The 15,386-nt window shown below is 36.6% G+C and overlaps 2 protein-coding genes across 2 annotated transcripts; both read left to right on the plus strand.

Moving 5' to 3' along the window:
- Nucleotides 1-8,283: 8,283 nt before the first annotated feature.
- Nucleotides 8,284-10,281, plus strand: LOC110692341 (acidic mammalian chitinase-like). The gene is made up of 2 exons (XM_021869350.1): nt 8,284-9,499; nt 10,080-10,281. The coding sequence occupies exons 1-2, from the start codon at nt 8,314-8,316 to the stop codon at nt 10,100-10,102; spliced, it is 1,209 nt and encodes a 402-aa protein (XP_021725042.1). The 5' UTR covers nt 8,284-8,313; the 3' UTR covers nt 10,103-10,281.
- A 3,058-nt stretch (nt 10,282-13,339) lies between these two features.
- On the plus strand, nt 13,340-14,925 carry LOC110692342 (chitinase-3-like protein 1). The gene is made up of 2 exons (XM_021869351.1): nt 13,340-14,498; nt 14,615-14,925. The coding sequence occupies exons 1-2, from the start codon at nt 13,418-13,420 to the stop codon at nt 14,692-14,694; spliced, it is 1,161 nt and encodes a 386-aa protein (XP_021725043.1). The 5' UTR covers nt 13,340-13,417; the 3' UTR covers nt 14,695-14,925.
- The last annotated feature ends 461 nt before the right edge of the window (nt 14,926-15,386 follow it).

Genomic DNA, 15,386 nt, shown 5'->3' on the forward strand with positions numbered 1-15,386 from the left:
CTACCTTACACATCACAAGTACCATAGCAATATGGGTCATCAAATATTACTAACAAACAAAAAAAAAATGCAATTCAACCACATTGAATCTAAGACTTGATGTTTCTTCAAGCGTTAGATTGGGTTTCACAGATTTGTGTTTTTGGACATAACCCCATTCCATTCATAGCAAATATGATGGAATGTCTTGGCATTGCCTTTGTAAAGTAATCCGCCAAATTCAACTTTGTTGGAACATAGTCAAGACTTATGACCCCATCATGGATAAGCTCTTTCACTAGGCTATGCCTTAGTGAAATATGCCGAGACTTACCATTGTACATTTGACTATAAGCCTTTATCAACGTCGAATTGGAATCACAATGGATTGCCACAGGTGGCATTGGCTTTGACAATAAAGGCAACTCTATCATGAGATTCCTCAACCACTCAGCTTCTTTACTAGCTGATGCAAGAGCTATAAACTCTGCTGCCATAGTGGAATCAGCGATGCAAGTTTGTTTCTTGGAAGACCATGAAATGGCACCTCCTCCAAACATGAATACCCAACCACTTACAGAAGAGTCATCTTCTTTGTAAGTGATCCAACTAGCATCCGAAAATCCTTCTTAAACCGAAGGAAATCCATTATACGATAGACCATAGTCTAATGTACCTTTAAGGTACCTCAAGACCCTCCTTATTGCAAACCAATGTTGTGTACCCGGGTTACTAGTAAATCTACTTAGTTTTCCCACAGCCAATGCAATATCCGGTCTTGTACTAGTCATGGCATACATCAAGGATCCAATTATCCTTGAATATTCCAATTGGGAAATTGTTTTCCCCGAATTCTTAACCAATTTGACATTTGGTTCCATGGGGGTGTTCACAGGACACTTATCAAACATATTGAACCGTTTGATCATTTTCTCAACATAGTGAGATTGACTTAGAATAAGTCTTCTATTGTCCCGAATTATCTTGATGCCCAATATGACATCCGCCTCCCCCAAATCCTTCATTTGAAAAGATGAGGATAAGAATTCTTTGGTCAATTCTACTTGTTGTAGACTTGTACCAAAGATAAGCATATCATCAACATATAGACAAATAATGACACCATGACCTTTGTCATCAAATTTGCTATATATACACTTATCACCTTGATTCACCTTGAATCCAAAAGACAAAATTGTGTCATCAAATTTTCGATGCCACTGTTTTGGTGCTTGTTTAAGTCCATACAATGACTTAACCAATTTACACACCTTATCTTCTTGTCCTTCCAAAACAAACCCTTCGGGTTGTTTCATATACACTTCTTCCTCTAGGTCTCCATAAAGGAATGCCGTCTTGACATCCATTTGATGGATTACTAGATTATATACCGAAGCCATTGCAATTAACAACCTTATCGAGGTTATTCTTGCAACCGGTGCATAGGTGTCAAAATAATCAACACCTTGCTTTTGCCTAAAGCCTTGGATAACCAATCTGGCTTTAAATTTCACTATGGAGCCATCCAGCCTCCTTTTCCTAGTGAAAATCCACTTGCAACCAAGTGGTTTGCAACTGGAAGGTAAATCCTCTAAGACCCAAGTGTAATTTCCCATGATGGAATCCATCTCATCATTTATAGCCTCTTTCCAAAATGAACTATCTTGGGAAGATATTGCTTCACTATATGTCTTTGGGTCACTATCCACATTGAAACAATATGGAGTAGTAGAACTAAGGACATCCCTAGATCCTTCAACCAAATAAATTATGAAGTTATCTAGAGGATTCCTAATTTTCCTTTCTCTAGTACTTCTCCTCAATTGAGGAGTTTCAACATTCTCATTATCGAATGTACTTTCATGAGTTTCAAGTTGATCATTCAACTCTACTATCTCCCTATCATTGGCACTAATTTGTAGATCTTTCGGTCTACTTATTGATGAAAATCGGTTTTCATAAAAAATTGCATCTCTTGACTCTATAACTGAATGAACAGATATATAGTCATTTTGTTCTATTACATAGAACCTATAGGTTTTGCTATGCTCAGCATACCCTATAAATATGCAATCCAAGCCCCTTTCACCGAGCTTTCTCTTCTTGTTGCCGGGCCCTCTTACGACTTCCCTACAACCCCAAACCTTGAGATACTTCAAGTTTGGATTTATTTTGTACCAAAGTTCATAAGGAGTAGATTCTTTTCCCTTTGTGGGAACCCGGTTAAGAATGTGACATGCTGTCAACATAGCTTCACCCCAGAACCCTTCACTCAAACCTGAGTAAGACAACATGGAATTAACCATTTCTTCAAGAGTTCTGTTTTTCCTTTCTGCTACACCATTTGATTGTGGTGCATAACCAGCTGTAGTCTCATGAATTATACCCAAAGATTTGAAATAACTTGGATCATAGTATTTCCCTCTCTTATCAGTTCTAATTCTCTTATTAAATGATTCTACTTGCAGTTCTACCTCTTTTTTATAAACATCAAACTTGGTTAAAGCTTCATCTTTGGAATGCAAAAGATACACGTAACAAAACCTAGAATAATCATCTATAAAAGTTACCATGTATCTTTTGTTCCCCAAAGAAGGCGTACTATGAAAATCACACAAGTCACTATGGATTAGTTCTAAAATGTTAGAACTTCTCTCAACTCTCTTAAATGGAGTTCTAGTGATCTTGTTCAACATGCAAGTAGAACACTTATTAGGAGAAATATCACAACATGGAATCAATTCTTGTTTGGACATAAAAAGCATTTTATTATAATTAACATGTCCTAATCTAGAATGCCACAAATCAAACAAATTTAAATCAACATGATTAACATAAAAACTTCTTACTTGATGCATCTTCAGCCATATATTTGCCTTCTAAGGACTCCCAAAGCTCCTTAGCCGACTCCACATTTTGATACACATAAAAAAGATCATCTTCTATACCGTTCAAAATATGACCACGACAAATAAAGTCATCGTTGTCCCATTTTGACATTTCCCGAACATTTTCCAAGGATTCTTTCTCATGTTCACTAGGCCTTGGAGTACTAATAACATAGGCTAATTTCAAAGATGTAAGAAGAAAGTACATCTTCTTCTTCCATCTCCGAAACTCCACACCGTCAAACTTCTTGAGTTTGACAAAGTTTGTGGTCAATTCTTTCACACTAGACATGCTTGATTACTTCTAAAAAATTAAACTCTTTAGATTGTTAGGTTTTTACAAGTAATTCTAGAACAAGAACTACTTTAACAATTGTGGGAACAAAACCTAACTATGTATAATTGATAATGAATTATACAAAAATCCAAATACAATTCAATGTATTACAACCAAACACCAAATTACTAAAGAATTACTGAAAATACAATGAAAAAACACTAGTTGTGAAAGATAATGTACTTGCCTCTACTTCAAGCTTTAACAATCAACATGAACATGAGAAATCGGTGACCACTTGAGTCTCAATCCTTGATACACTGACTTAGGCGTATGAATACATTCCTAAAGAGTTTAATTTCCCCCACAATGGTGCTTGGGTTTGATCCGGAAATACTCTTTGAGATACAAAAGTCAGCCCAACGTTCTTTGCACTAAGAATCGATGAAAGATGATCAAAACACTAAGAAGGATTAATAGGAAGAGATTTCTCACAAAAGTTTGCAAGAAGTTTGTGAGGAATTGTGAAGAATACTTAGGGAGAGAAGAAGAATAATTCTGTTCATATCTCGAATCCAAAAAAAACAAGCCTTTTATTAAAGACTTAACCGTCAGAATTTCGCGAAAAACTGGCAGGCGCGGGCACGCCACCAGGAGGCGCGGGCGCGCCTCAGAGTGGAGCGGGCGCTCCTCTCCTGTACTTCCGAAATTCACTAAGGGAGGCAGAAGGGGGCGCGGTTTAGGCGCGACCCAAGCGCAGGCGCGCCACTTGGACGCGCGGGCGCGCCAAAGGACGCGCGGGCGCGCCAAAGGACGCGCGGGCGCGCCAAAGGACGCGCGGGCGCGCCAAAGGACGCGCGGGCGCGCCAAAGGACGCGCGGGCGCGCCAAAGGACGCGCGGGCGCGCCAACTTTCTCCTTCCAAACCTTCAGATTCCAGTGAGGTCCGCGGTTTAGGCGCGACCTCAGCGCGGCCGCGCTTACCCAGCGCGGGCGCTTCACATGGTTCGCGAGCGCGCAACCATCAACACTCTAAATCCTCCAACAAATACAACGAAAATAACCGTTGTATTAGGTCTAAAATGTAGTAGTGTGGGTGGGTTCGGTCAGGGTTAGGAGGATCTAGGCTAGGTGGGGTTAGGATTTGGGTGAATCTGGGCTAGGTGATACATGGGTCTGGGTTAGGAGGATCTAGGCTAGGTGATACGTGGGTCTGGGTTAGGAGGATCTGAGCTAGGTGGGTTAGGGTTTGGTGGTGGTCGTGGTGGGTTAGGGGGTGGGTTAAGGGTGTGGGGTGGGGTTACGGGGGTGGGGTGGGGTTACGGTTTTTTCTTAACTGTTTAACTAGTTTGCTTATGTCACTACTAGAAAAGAGGCCATTTCCGACGGCAAAATTTCGTCGGAAACACCCTAAATTCTGTCGGAAAACACTGTTCCGACGGAAATTCCGTCGGAACTGGTTGTCAGAACACCCTCTGTAGGTAAAATGGCCAATTCCGTCGGAACCAACTTTTCTGACGGAAATTCCGTCGGAACAGTTTTTTCTGACGGAATTTCCGACGGAATTTTTTTCGCCGGAAAAGGAATTCCGGTCACCGGAAAGTCCGTCGGAAATTTCCGACAGAATACAAATCCGCCGGAAACTTCCGACTGAAATTCCGTCGGAAACCGCATTAAAAAAAAAAAAAAAAAAAACCCGGCACCACCCCAACTACCCTACCCAGCCACCACCTCACTAGGCCAGCCACACCTGCACCCACACCACACCACTCACCAAACCAGCCCACAACACCCACACCACACCACCCACCAAACCAGCCCACACCACACCACACCACACAGTAAAACACCCACCAAACCAGCCCACAAAACCCACACCACACCACCCACCAAACCAGCCCACACCACAACCCACCACCCACCAAACCAGCCCACAGCAACCCACACCCACGCTCCTAACCCACGCCCACGCCCCTAATCCACTGCCGGCCCACCCCAACCACCACCCAGAACCCCCCCCCCCCCACCAATACCACCACCCAGAACCCACCCTCATCCTAACCCGAAAAACATAAAATCAACCCAAATTTGTAAAAAAAATCAACAAAATTCAACTCAAATTTGAAAAAAAAAATCAACAAAATAATCAACCAAAATTCGAACAAAAAAAAAATCAAACTAAATTTGTACAACACATCAACAACAAAACCAAACCAAATTCGTACATAAAATCAAACAAAAAAGTATTAATAACACAAAAACATACCTTAAAATCCAAATTGAATTCGAATTTGGTTTATTAAGGCAAAATTTAACCATGAAAAAGTCTAGATCTAGACTTTTTCATGGTCAAATTTGACCAAAAAACCCATTCATACCTTCGCCAAGACCACTCACCATCACACCATCCACCGGAAAACGCCGGAAAAGCCATAGGCGTATAGAGGAAGGAGAAAGAGAATAAAGGAGAAGAGAGAGAAAGGGGCGAGGAAGGAGAATGGCCGAGGAAGGAAAAAGAAAAGAGAAGGAAGGAGAGGAGAAAGAAAGGGGCGAGGAAGGAGAAAGAGAAGGAAGGAGAGGAGAAAGAAAGGGGTGAGGAAGGAGAAAGAGAAGGAAGGAGAAAGAGAAGGAAAAAGAGGCGTGGAGGAGAGGAGAGAGAAAACCAAAATGTTAGGGGGGAGGGGAAACCGGGTTTTGTAGGGTTTTTTAGGTTTGTTTTTTTAATTATTATTTAATTGAATTCCGACGGAAACATAATGTTAGGGGGAACGTAATTTTCCGACGGAATTTAATTCCGTAGGAAACATAATGTTCCGACGGATTTTATTTCCGTCGCAAGATTAAGTTTCCGATGGAAATTTCGTCAGAATACCCGTAAATTCCAACGGATTTGTATTCCGTAGAAATTTCGTCGGAAATTTCCGACAGATTTTAATTCCGTCGGAAATTTCCGACGGATTTCATGTCCGTCGTAAATTGACCTATTTCTAGTAGTGTGTGTACATTTTGATATTGATATTCCATGTCAATTTTTTTTGAGATTATTCTTTTTCAATTACTTTTAAATTCGTCTATTTAATTCATTTTGCCTTTGTAACCTTTGAGTTATCATTAATTCAGTAAATTTTTTGTGTTTTATAGGTGAAATTAAAATCCAACAAAGGAATTAGAAGAATCTAATGCTTTTTTTGTTTCGAGTAAACTGTAGTCTCTGTATTGGTTTTAAATAACTAGTTTTTGTTTATGTACTAATATTTTGTATAGTAAATTAATTCTATTAAGTACTCGTATCAGATTTTTTTTTTTCTAATTTAGCCTGTATTATTATTTATGTATTGGAGTTATTAAATATACAAGTATATTGTGGTATAACTATTAGCATATATGAAAGATGTATTTGATAGTTATATTGCAATATATATGAGTATTTTTTGTTTTAATTTACGAACAAATCATAGAGACCCCCTCTTAGAAAAGTGGTCCCTTAAGTACAATATAAGAAACCCCTTTTCTGAAAAAAGGGGTTCTTTTAATATTATGATTTAATAATTTCAAGAGCATTTAAGAAACCCCTTTTCTAAAAAAAAGGTGGTTATTTAATTGGATCAAACAAACCCCTTAAAAAAAGTGGTTTCTTAACGTAAGAGACCATTGAGCTTGAGACCCCCTCTAAAGTGGTTTCTTATGCCAATTTTAGGGGGTTTCTTTTCATGTTTTTGTAGTAGTGATATTATTCTCTCTTAATTTCTTCCCTAATCCTAACCTTTTAATATTTTGTTACCTTTCTTAATTATTAGTTGCTAATTACTAGTTTTGTAACAGTGTATATATTGGTCATATATGTCAATTAAAAAAAAAAAACAACTATCCCTTCTTCTCTATTCTTAATAATGAAGAAAAAATCGACTTTAAATTAGATTATCAGTGATTCATAAATGACTAATAATTTAGATTCTACTTCTATGTATTTAATCCCACTTTTTGTTTACATTTAATTTTTATAAATTACATTTATTTTCTATCATCATTCTAACTTAAGTATATACGAAGTATTAAGTTCGTAGCATAAAAAGAATACACATGTATTAGGGTTGGTGAGAGCATAGCGAAAGCAAAATTAAAAATGTAAAGATTGAGAATTGTGACTAAAAGAATAATAAAGGCAAGATAAGTAGTAAGGAAATGGACACACAATATTTAACGTGGGAAAAGTACAAGAATCCTTGAAGGGTGAGTAGTACAAGCAAACTCTCAATATAGGAACTCACGAAAGAGTATTAGTATAAAAAGGGAATAGTGGATTTGTTGAGAGAACGTGTTTTGTATACAAGGAGGGTAGAAAGGCTTATGGTATAAGTATGGCTTCTTATGTGTATGTTCCTTAATTGAATGCCTATGACCTATATTTATAGTTGAAGATGTAGTTTGAAAGAAATGGTCGGAAGATTCCAGAAATTTCTCCATCATTCTTGTAGTCATAATACTTTAGCACGTTCGCGAACCATGTATTTTCTTAGAGTGTTCAATTATATAATTCCATAGAAAATATGAGTAAGAACTAACCTTGCTTGATTTTTCCAAAAACTTTTAAAATGTGCACAAATATTCCATCAAAATAATGGGCTTATAAGTCTTTAAAAAAAAAAATTTAAAAAAAAAAAAAAAAAAAACTCTATAAAATTTAGACCACACCCAACAACATGATACGTGCCAAGTGAGAAGATAAGATTTTCATTTATGAAGTGATATAAAAAAAAAATTTAAAAATTTAAAAAAAAAAAAATCAAATCTAAGTAGGTTTAATTTTATCACATGATATCCAACTTTTTTTTTAAATTACATATAAAGAAAAGAAAGGTAATCTAATTAGTTTTTGTTAAGATTATTTTGTGTGTTTTGTTCTTTTTCTTTACTAGGGACTTAGTCCCTCTTTCGCACCCCAAAAAAAAAAAAAAAAAAAAAAAAAAAAAAAGAAGAAGAAGAAGAAGAAGAAGAAGGGTAATCTAATTAGTTTTTACACATAATCATTTGTCAACGGAAAATAAAATTGTTGAAATAATACTCCGTAATAAGTTTGTCAAACTTGACTTTTCAACTCATTCTTATTAGTTTCTTATATAGTTAGATAGATCTTGAATACTGTACTTAAGAACTGTCAAAGCCTTATCATATGGTCAACAATTCACACCATAATTTGAGTACAAGGACCACATACATACACTTGCTATCACAAAGTTATAAATACTTCCTACTATTGATCTCAAAACATTATCAAATATCAATGGCTTCTCTTAAGAGTTTGATCATTTCCTACATTACTTTACTTTCTCTTTTCCATTTCGAGTTCTCGAATGCTGATGTTAAGGGTGGCTATTGGTCTCCAGACAATGGTCTCGATGCCTCAGACATCGACTCAACTCTTTTCACCCATCTCTTTTGCGCATTTGCAAACCTTAACTTAGATACCTACCAGCTCACAATTCCTTCATCAGAATGCGAAACCTTCCCTCAAACCATCCGACAAAAGAACTCGGCGGTAATGGCCATCCTATCCATTGGTGGAGGAGACGCAAAGTCTTCCGATTTCAACAACATGGCTAGCCAGCCAAGCTCTCGAAAAGCCTTTATTGACTCCTCGATAAGCCTTGCTAAGGATAATGGTTACGACGGGCTTGACTTAGACTGGGAGCAACAGACTAATATTGATGAGATGAACAACATGGCAACCCTTCTAAATGAGTGGAGGGCCGCAATAAAGGCACAAGCTCCGAACTTGATCCTGACCGCAGCCCTTCGTTTCACACCTAATATTAGTGAAGGAGTTTCATTCCCTGCGGATGCTATATCCGCTAACCTAGACTGGGTGAACGTCATGGCTTACGACTTTTATGCACCTGGTTGGGTTCAGCCCCCGTATGTTACTGAACCTCATGCCGCGCTCTTTGATCCAACTGGCAACGATGTGAGCGGAAGTAGTGGGATTGCTGCTTGGATCAAGGCCGGTGTACCGGCTAATAAACTCGTGTTGGGTGTACCATTTTATGGTCACGCTTGGCAACTGGTTGACCCTAATAACAATGGTATTTTGGCACCAGCAACTAATTTTAATGATACTTTGGTTAAGGATGGTACACCTAGTTATACAGAAATCAAGGATTTTATTAGTCAAAATGATGCAACGGTTGAGTATGATTCGAGTTATGTTACTAATTATTGTTACTCCGGGACGACTTGGGTTGCTTTTGATGATACACAAGCCATTGCTACTAAGGTTGCTTATGCCAAGAGTAACGCGTTGAACGGGTATTTCGCTTGGCAAATTAACCAAGACCTTGATTGGGCTCTTTCTAAACAAGGTATGTTCAAATTAAACTTTCTAGTTTTATATTTAGTGTGTTTAATTGTCTAGTTAGGCTATGTTAAACCAATAACGACCGGAAGTTTATCTAATGGTAAAATTCAACATTACATGACTACTTAGTACAGCTAGCAATATTTAATGGATCTTGCTAACGAACATCCTCAAGGCGTTAGATAAGCATTTAAAACACTTTCCAAAATGGTATTAATTTGGGAGTGCATGCCAAAATCACGCGTTTATCGGTGTAATTAATATTCATTTAATTTGATAATTCTACTTTTAGTTATCTTATTCAATGCCCCAGTACATTTGTTAGCTTTTGTCATATCTAATTTTTATTAATAAAAAAAGACGAATAGATTGTGAGTTTGACTAGTTGACTGACTATAAGAGTTACTGATGTATAAAAATTATTGTTTACATTTCAGAATCCGTGACAAATTAACATATTTTCTTTGACAGGACAAATTAACACTTTAAACATTGTTATTGATGCTTAATTATGTTTTGATGCTTATATATTGATCAGATCAGAAGAGCTAATTAAAGTAATTAAATTTATTTGAATATTGCAGCTTCACAAACATGGGGATCTTAGTGCCATAGGCCCATAGCTAAAGGGGAACTAGCATGCATTGGAATGAAGTTCAAATAAAATGTGCTGAATATTATATTTTTATTTTTATTTTGATGGAATTATATTTTTATTTTTAAATTCAAATAAAATGTGATAATTTAAATAAAATAAAAGTTTTACGTTCACTTGTGTCCGCTGAATTCTTTTCATTCCGTTACACTTCTTCTTCCTACTTTGATTTTTTATTTATTTATTTTTTTTATATTTTTATTTTGTTTTTATGTTTATCTCACAAAAAGATTTCTAGATCGAAGAACAAAAAAAGGACAAGGGGGGAAAGTAATTTTGTGTAGTGTTTAATTTAATACTCAGATCCCTCTGTCTTTGTATAATACACGCTTGTATGATGGATTAAAAAAATTATGGTGGATTTAAATTGATTTAAGAAGGACAACAAAAAAGATAAAAATAGGTTGACTAAAGGTCAACTTGAAAAAAATATACTCCCTCCGTTTTATAATGTTAGTCCCATGTACTATTTTGAGCGTTTAAAAAAAATCTATCCATATTGAATGTGTTCAATTTTTAACTTAAATTTTTTTGGAATTAATTGGTTGTGGATTTATGACATGGCTATAATTAAGAAAATCTCTAACTTGAATTATGCATTATGACTTATGCTTTCCCAAAAAAAAGAAAAATTCAAAAACTTAAATAAGGTAAACTAATTATGTATTATTTTGTACTTTAATGTAGATTCCAAATATTCTTCTTTTCTTATTTTATGTGATTGATTCCATATGAGACTAACATTATGAAACGAAGGGAGTAATATTGTATCAAGAGGGGTACGGTTTAATGAATCCTTTACAAAATTTACAACAGTCTCCTAATAACATTGACAAAAGATGATTTTATTTGTTTATTATTTTGTGTGTTTAAAGATCCACAAGAGTGAAGATGAGAATCGATCTTATTCAGTTTCTCTGAAATTGAAAGAGAAGTTCTAACCAACTGAGGTATCTCTCAATCTCATAAAACATGGCCTTATAAATCATAAACATAACCAATTTTTTGCAAATTTTATTGAAGTAGTGAATGAAACAACGCATAAAAAGTATCACCAATTCCCTAATCCATATTAATACTTCAACGCTTTGCATTACAACTCCAACACCAAGAAATACAATCCAAAAGAATTTTAATTTGATCGGGTTCATAATATAGGATACAAGACGTGTCGGATCATCCACTTAACGTACGGGCTGGATTTAGTTTGAAACAAATCGTTAACGTGTCATAAAAACATAGCCTCAATCAGCCCACTCCTTAATAAATTAAAGGGTTGAACATCATAAATTGCTATGCGTGTTATGTAGTGTGCTACATTTTTGGACAATGAACATAAATTCCTTATCATACTCAAATACCAAGTCAAAATTTTAAGTTGATGGGTTATCTCTTGAGATCAATTTTTTCCCTCCACTTACATGTAACAAGACTATGCTCCCAGCTTCCTTACTCAATCTTCTAATCTACTTGGGATTATTTTTTACGCACGTCTTTCATCTTAGTTTTTTTTTGATCCAAGGGAGGAGTAAATCCAAAATAAAGAGAAAAAAAAAGACAAGGAAAACAAGGAAATACAGAAGGAAAAAAGAAGCAAGAAACCTAAAAGAACCTCATCAGGAGATGCAAGTCTGTGGCCTAGTTAGGCGAGGCCTAGCTACTCCTCTTGCATCCTCATCTAAGATTCTCCCTAACTCTAACGGAATGAAATTAACAATACAAAAGCTAGAGTCTTGCAAAACTCCACTGTTGGCCTACCAATCCGCAACCCTGTTTCCTTCTCTATAGATGTGAGCCACCTTAACCCAATTATCCTTTCGAAGCATGTGTATACATTCCTTAATCTCCTGTATGTTTTCTCCCCCACTAGCTTCGCCCTTCTGCAAAATTTGAACACAAGCCAAGTTGTCTAATTGCACTTCCAATTTTGCGATTTGTAAGCTCTGTGCAAGTTGTAAGCCTTTGACAAGTGCTAGAACCTCAGCACGCATAGATATACATCTACCAAAGTTTGCTGTGAAACCCGATACAAACCGACCCTCATGGTTGCGAATTACACCACCTCCACCTGCTAGCCCAGGATTTCCTTTGGCTGCCCCATCGCAGTTAAGCACATATTCATCCAAGGCAGGGGATGCCAAGAGATGTTTGATGTCACCTGACGTCTTTCATCTTAGTCATTGTTAGCCTTCCTCGACTTTAATTGAAATTCAACAAACTTTTCACTTTCCTTACCATCTTAGTCATTGTTAGCCTTCCTCGACTTTAATTGAAATTCAACAAACTTTTCACTTTCCTTACCAATACGTCTACTAGCTCTTTTTATTTTAACAATAATAATATTTATAAATCCGAATTTCTTCAAAGTATCTTTGTTTCGAAATATATACTTATAAGAGTTCATCCAAACGGCATACATCATATAAGAGTTCTAATAATATCTACAATTCTCATGCATTATCCTCTATTCCCCAAAAGAAAAAATGTTAAGTTAAGCAATGAGTTTCGCATAAAACAAATGGCATACATCATATTTCAAGTCATACATAGTTAGTTGCTTATATGAACTCATATACGCAAGTGGAAATGTCAAAGTCTTATCTCATGGTGTAGAATTTAACATAACAAAATTAAAAGAACGAGGACTAACTATTGTGAATTTGTGATTGTGACCCCTTGACGTTGTGCACATGCTTGCTATTAATAGGTAGGACTAATAATTAATGGTAATACTAATTTTGTTTCGAATAATACTCACAATAATTTAACTTTTGCACTATTCATATATATTAATTTTAACTAAGCTTCTTATTTTATAAACATATAAAATATACATTGTATAATATGTAAAATTAGTCTTAGTATATGAATTCAAAATTAAATTTTTATTAATATAATATTAAATATTTTTGTCATCATCTTGTACATTGATACATACGTCAGTCAAATTGTTGTAAGTTTTCGAAAACAGATGGATTATATGCTTAACAACTACTCTGATAGCTAGTGTTTGATTGCATATATATATATATATATATATATATATATATATATATATATATATATATATATATATATATATATATATATATATATATATATATATATATATATATATACTTCCTCCGGTTTTAGTTATTTGCAACAAAGGGGTATTATTTGTGAGACATAAAATACCCCTTTGTTGCAAATAACTAAAACCGGAGGAAGTATATATATATATCTTATCATCCCAATTCAACCCAACAAACCTTTTCTTACATTACAATGGCTTTCATAAACAACCATTCCTCTCTTAAGATTATAGTTTCCTTCATTGTTCTCCTTTCACTTCTCCATTTCCCATTTTCGAGTGCGGTTAAGGGTGGCTATTGGTTTCCCGATAGCGGCCTACCCGCCTCAAATATCGACTCCACACTATTCACCCATCTCTTTTGCGCCTTTGCCAACCTTAATACTCAAACCAACCAACTCTCAGTCCCACCAGAATGTTCCTCATCCTTCCCTCGAACCGTTCGACAAAGGAACCCGAACGTTAAAGTCCTCCTATCCATCGGTGGAGGGAGCTTACCATCATCAAATTTCAACAACATGGCTAGACAAGCAAGCTCCCGAAAGACCTTTATCGACTCCTCGATAAACCTAGCCTTATCCAATGGTTACGACGGCCTCGACTTGGACTGGGAGCACCAGTCCACAGTCGAAGAAATGAACAACTTAGGTACCCTCCTGAATGAATGGAGGGCCACGGTAAGAGCCAAGGCTCCGAATTTAATCCTAACCGCGGCCCTCCATTATTCGCCTAGACCTAACCCAGTAGCTACTTTCCCTACACAAGCCATAAACAACAACCTAGACTTTCTCAATGTCATGGCTTACGACTTCTATGCACCCGCTTGGTCCCCTCGGCCTTACCTCACTCGACCACATGCCTCGCTCCGTGACCCTACGAGCACTGTGAGCGGAAGCAGTGGGATTTCTGCTTGGATGCAAGCGGGCGTGCCCGCTAATAAACTAGTGCTTGGCGTACCCTTCTACGGGTACGCCTGGCAACTATCGAACCCTAACCAAAATGGTATTTTAGCACCATCTAATGGTGGAGATACCAGTGTTGGTCAGGGTACGCCTAGCTATAGGCAAATTAGGGACTTCATTTCGCAACGAGGTGCAACGGTTGTGTATAACTCTACGTACGTTACTAATTATTGTTACTCCGGGACGACTTGGATTGGTTATGATGATACACAAGCCATATCTACTAAGGTTACTTATGCTAGGAATACCGGCTTGCTCGGGTATTTCGCTTGGAGTCTCGGTCAAGACCAAAATTGGGCTCTTTCTAGACAAGGTATTTCAATTCAAGTTTTGACTTGTTACAATGGTTATTATAAGCATTAAATATATTTTTAATTTTTAATTTATCGATCAGTGTTATTAATGGTTGTTTAACGAATATTGTTGCAGCTTCACAAACATGGGGATCGGGAGCACGGGTAACGGACCCAGAACTAGAATGGAACGTACTGCATCCCTTCAGTATTTAATTTCCGCATCAATATTATTGTCTAAGAAAACAATACTCATCTTTTTTATGTATGATAGTATGCCTATTACGTACGGGTATGTATGTCTAATAAGTGTCGTCATAATTAAAAAGGTGTGTGAGAGATACTCACATGAGACACAAAATAAATGTAGCGTATCTACGTGTTTGAGTACTATGACGTGTTTTTATTGTACGATTTGCTGAAATAATGTGAGTAGTAATTAATTTACTAAAGGTGTTATGCAACTGTGTTTACTGACTCATTAAGAGTATGTTGGGTCCGCTATAAATTGAACTATATACTATCACCTCTTGTATCAAAGAGAGTGAGAGATAGGTCAAGTAATTAGAGCTTCTCCCTTCCGGTTTCAGGAAATCTTGAGATTGATTCTCACCTTCGTTCTTTGTGGCTCTCTGAACACCAAAAAAACCTCTCATTTCAAAAAAAATGTTTACACTTTTTTTTTTTTTCACAGAATGCAAAGCTTGGTTTTACGGCTTACAATGCTAGCCTAATGTGTTACAGAGTAATATTTTTAGGTTTATATGATTGGTGACAATCTTCGGCCAAAAAAGTTTAAAATAGACCTCAAAATATAAGTTTAATCATTTTTGCGTACACCGAACTCGATATTAGAAATTTAGAAGACTAGGGGCCAGGAAAAGCAAGAGTTGGGCTGATCAAACCTC

The sequence above is a fragment of the Chenopodium quinoa genome, unplaced genomic scaffold (assembly GCF_001683475.1).
Source record: "Chenopodium quinoa cultivar QQ74 unplaced genomic scaffold, ASM168347v1, whole genome shotgun sequence".
Lineage (NCBI taxonomy): Eukaryota > Viridiplantae > Streptophyta > Magnoliopsida > Caryophyllales > Amaranthaceae > Chenopodium > Chenopodium quinoa.

What these genes read in the sequence shown, in the direction of transcription:
- LOC110692341 (XM_021869350.1), top strand. Translation starts at nt 8,314, where the DNA reads ATGGTCAACAATTCACACCATAATTTGAGTACAAGGACCACATACATA. An exon ending in TTGGGCTCTTTCTAAACAAG is followed by an intron (nt 9,500 to 10,079) that starts GTATGTTCAAAT and finishes TGAATATTGCAG; the next exon opens with CTTCACAAACATGGGGATCT.
- LOC110692342 (XM_021869351.1), top strand. Translation starts at nt 13,418, where the DNA reads ATGGCTTTCATAAACAACCATTCCTCTCTTAAGATTATAGTTTCCTTC. An exon ending in TTGGGCTCTTTCTAGACAAG is followed by an intron (nt 14,499 to 14,614) that starts GTATTTCAATTC and finishes ATATTGTTGCAG; the next exon opens with CTTCACAAACATGGGGATCG.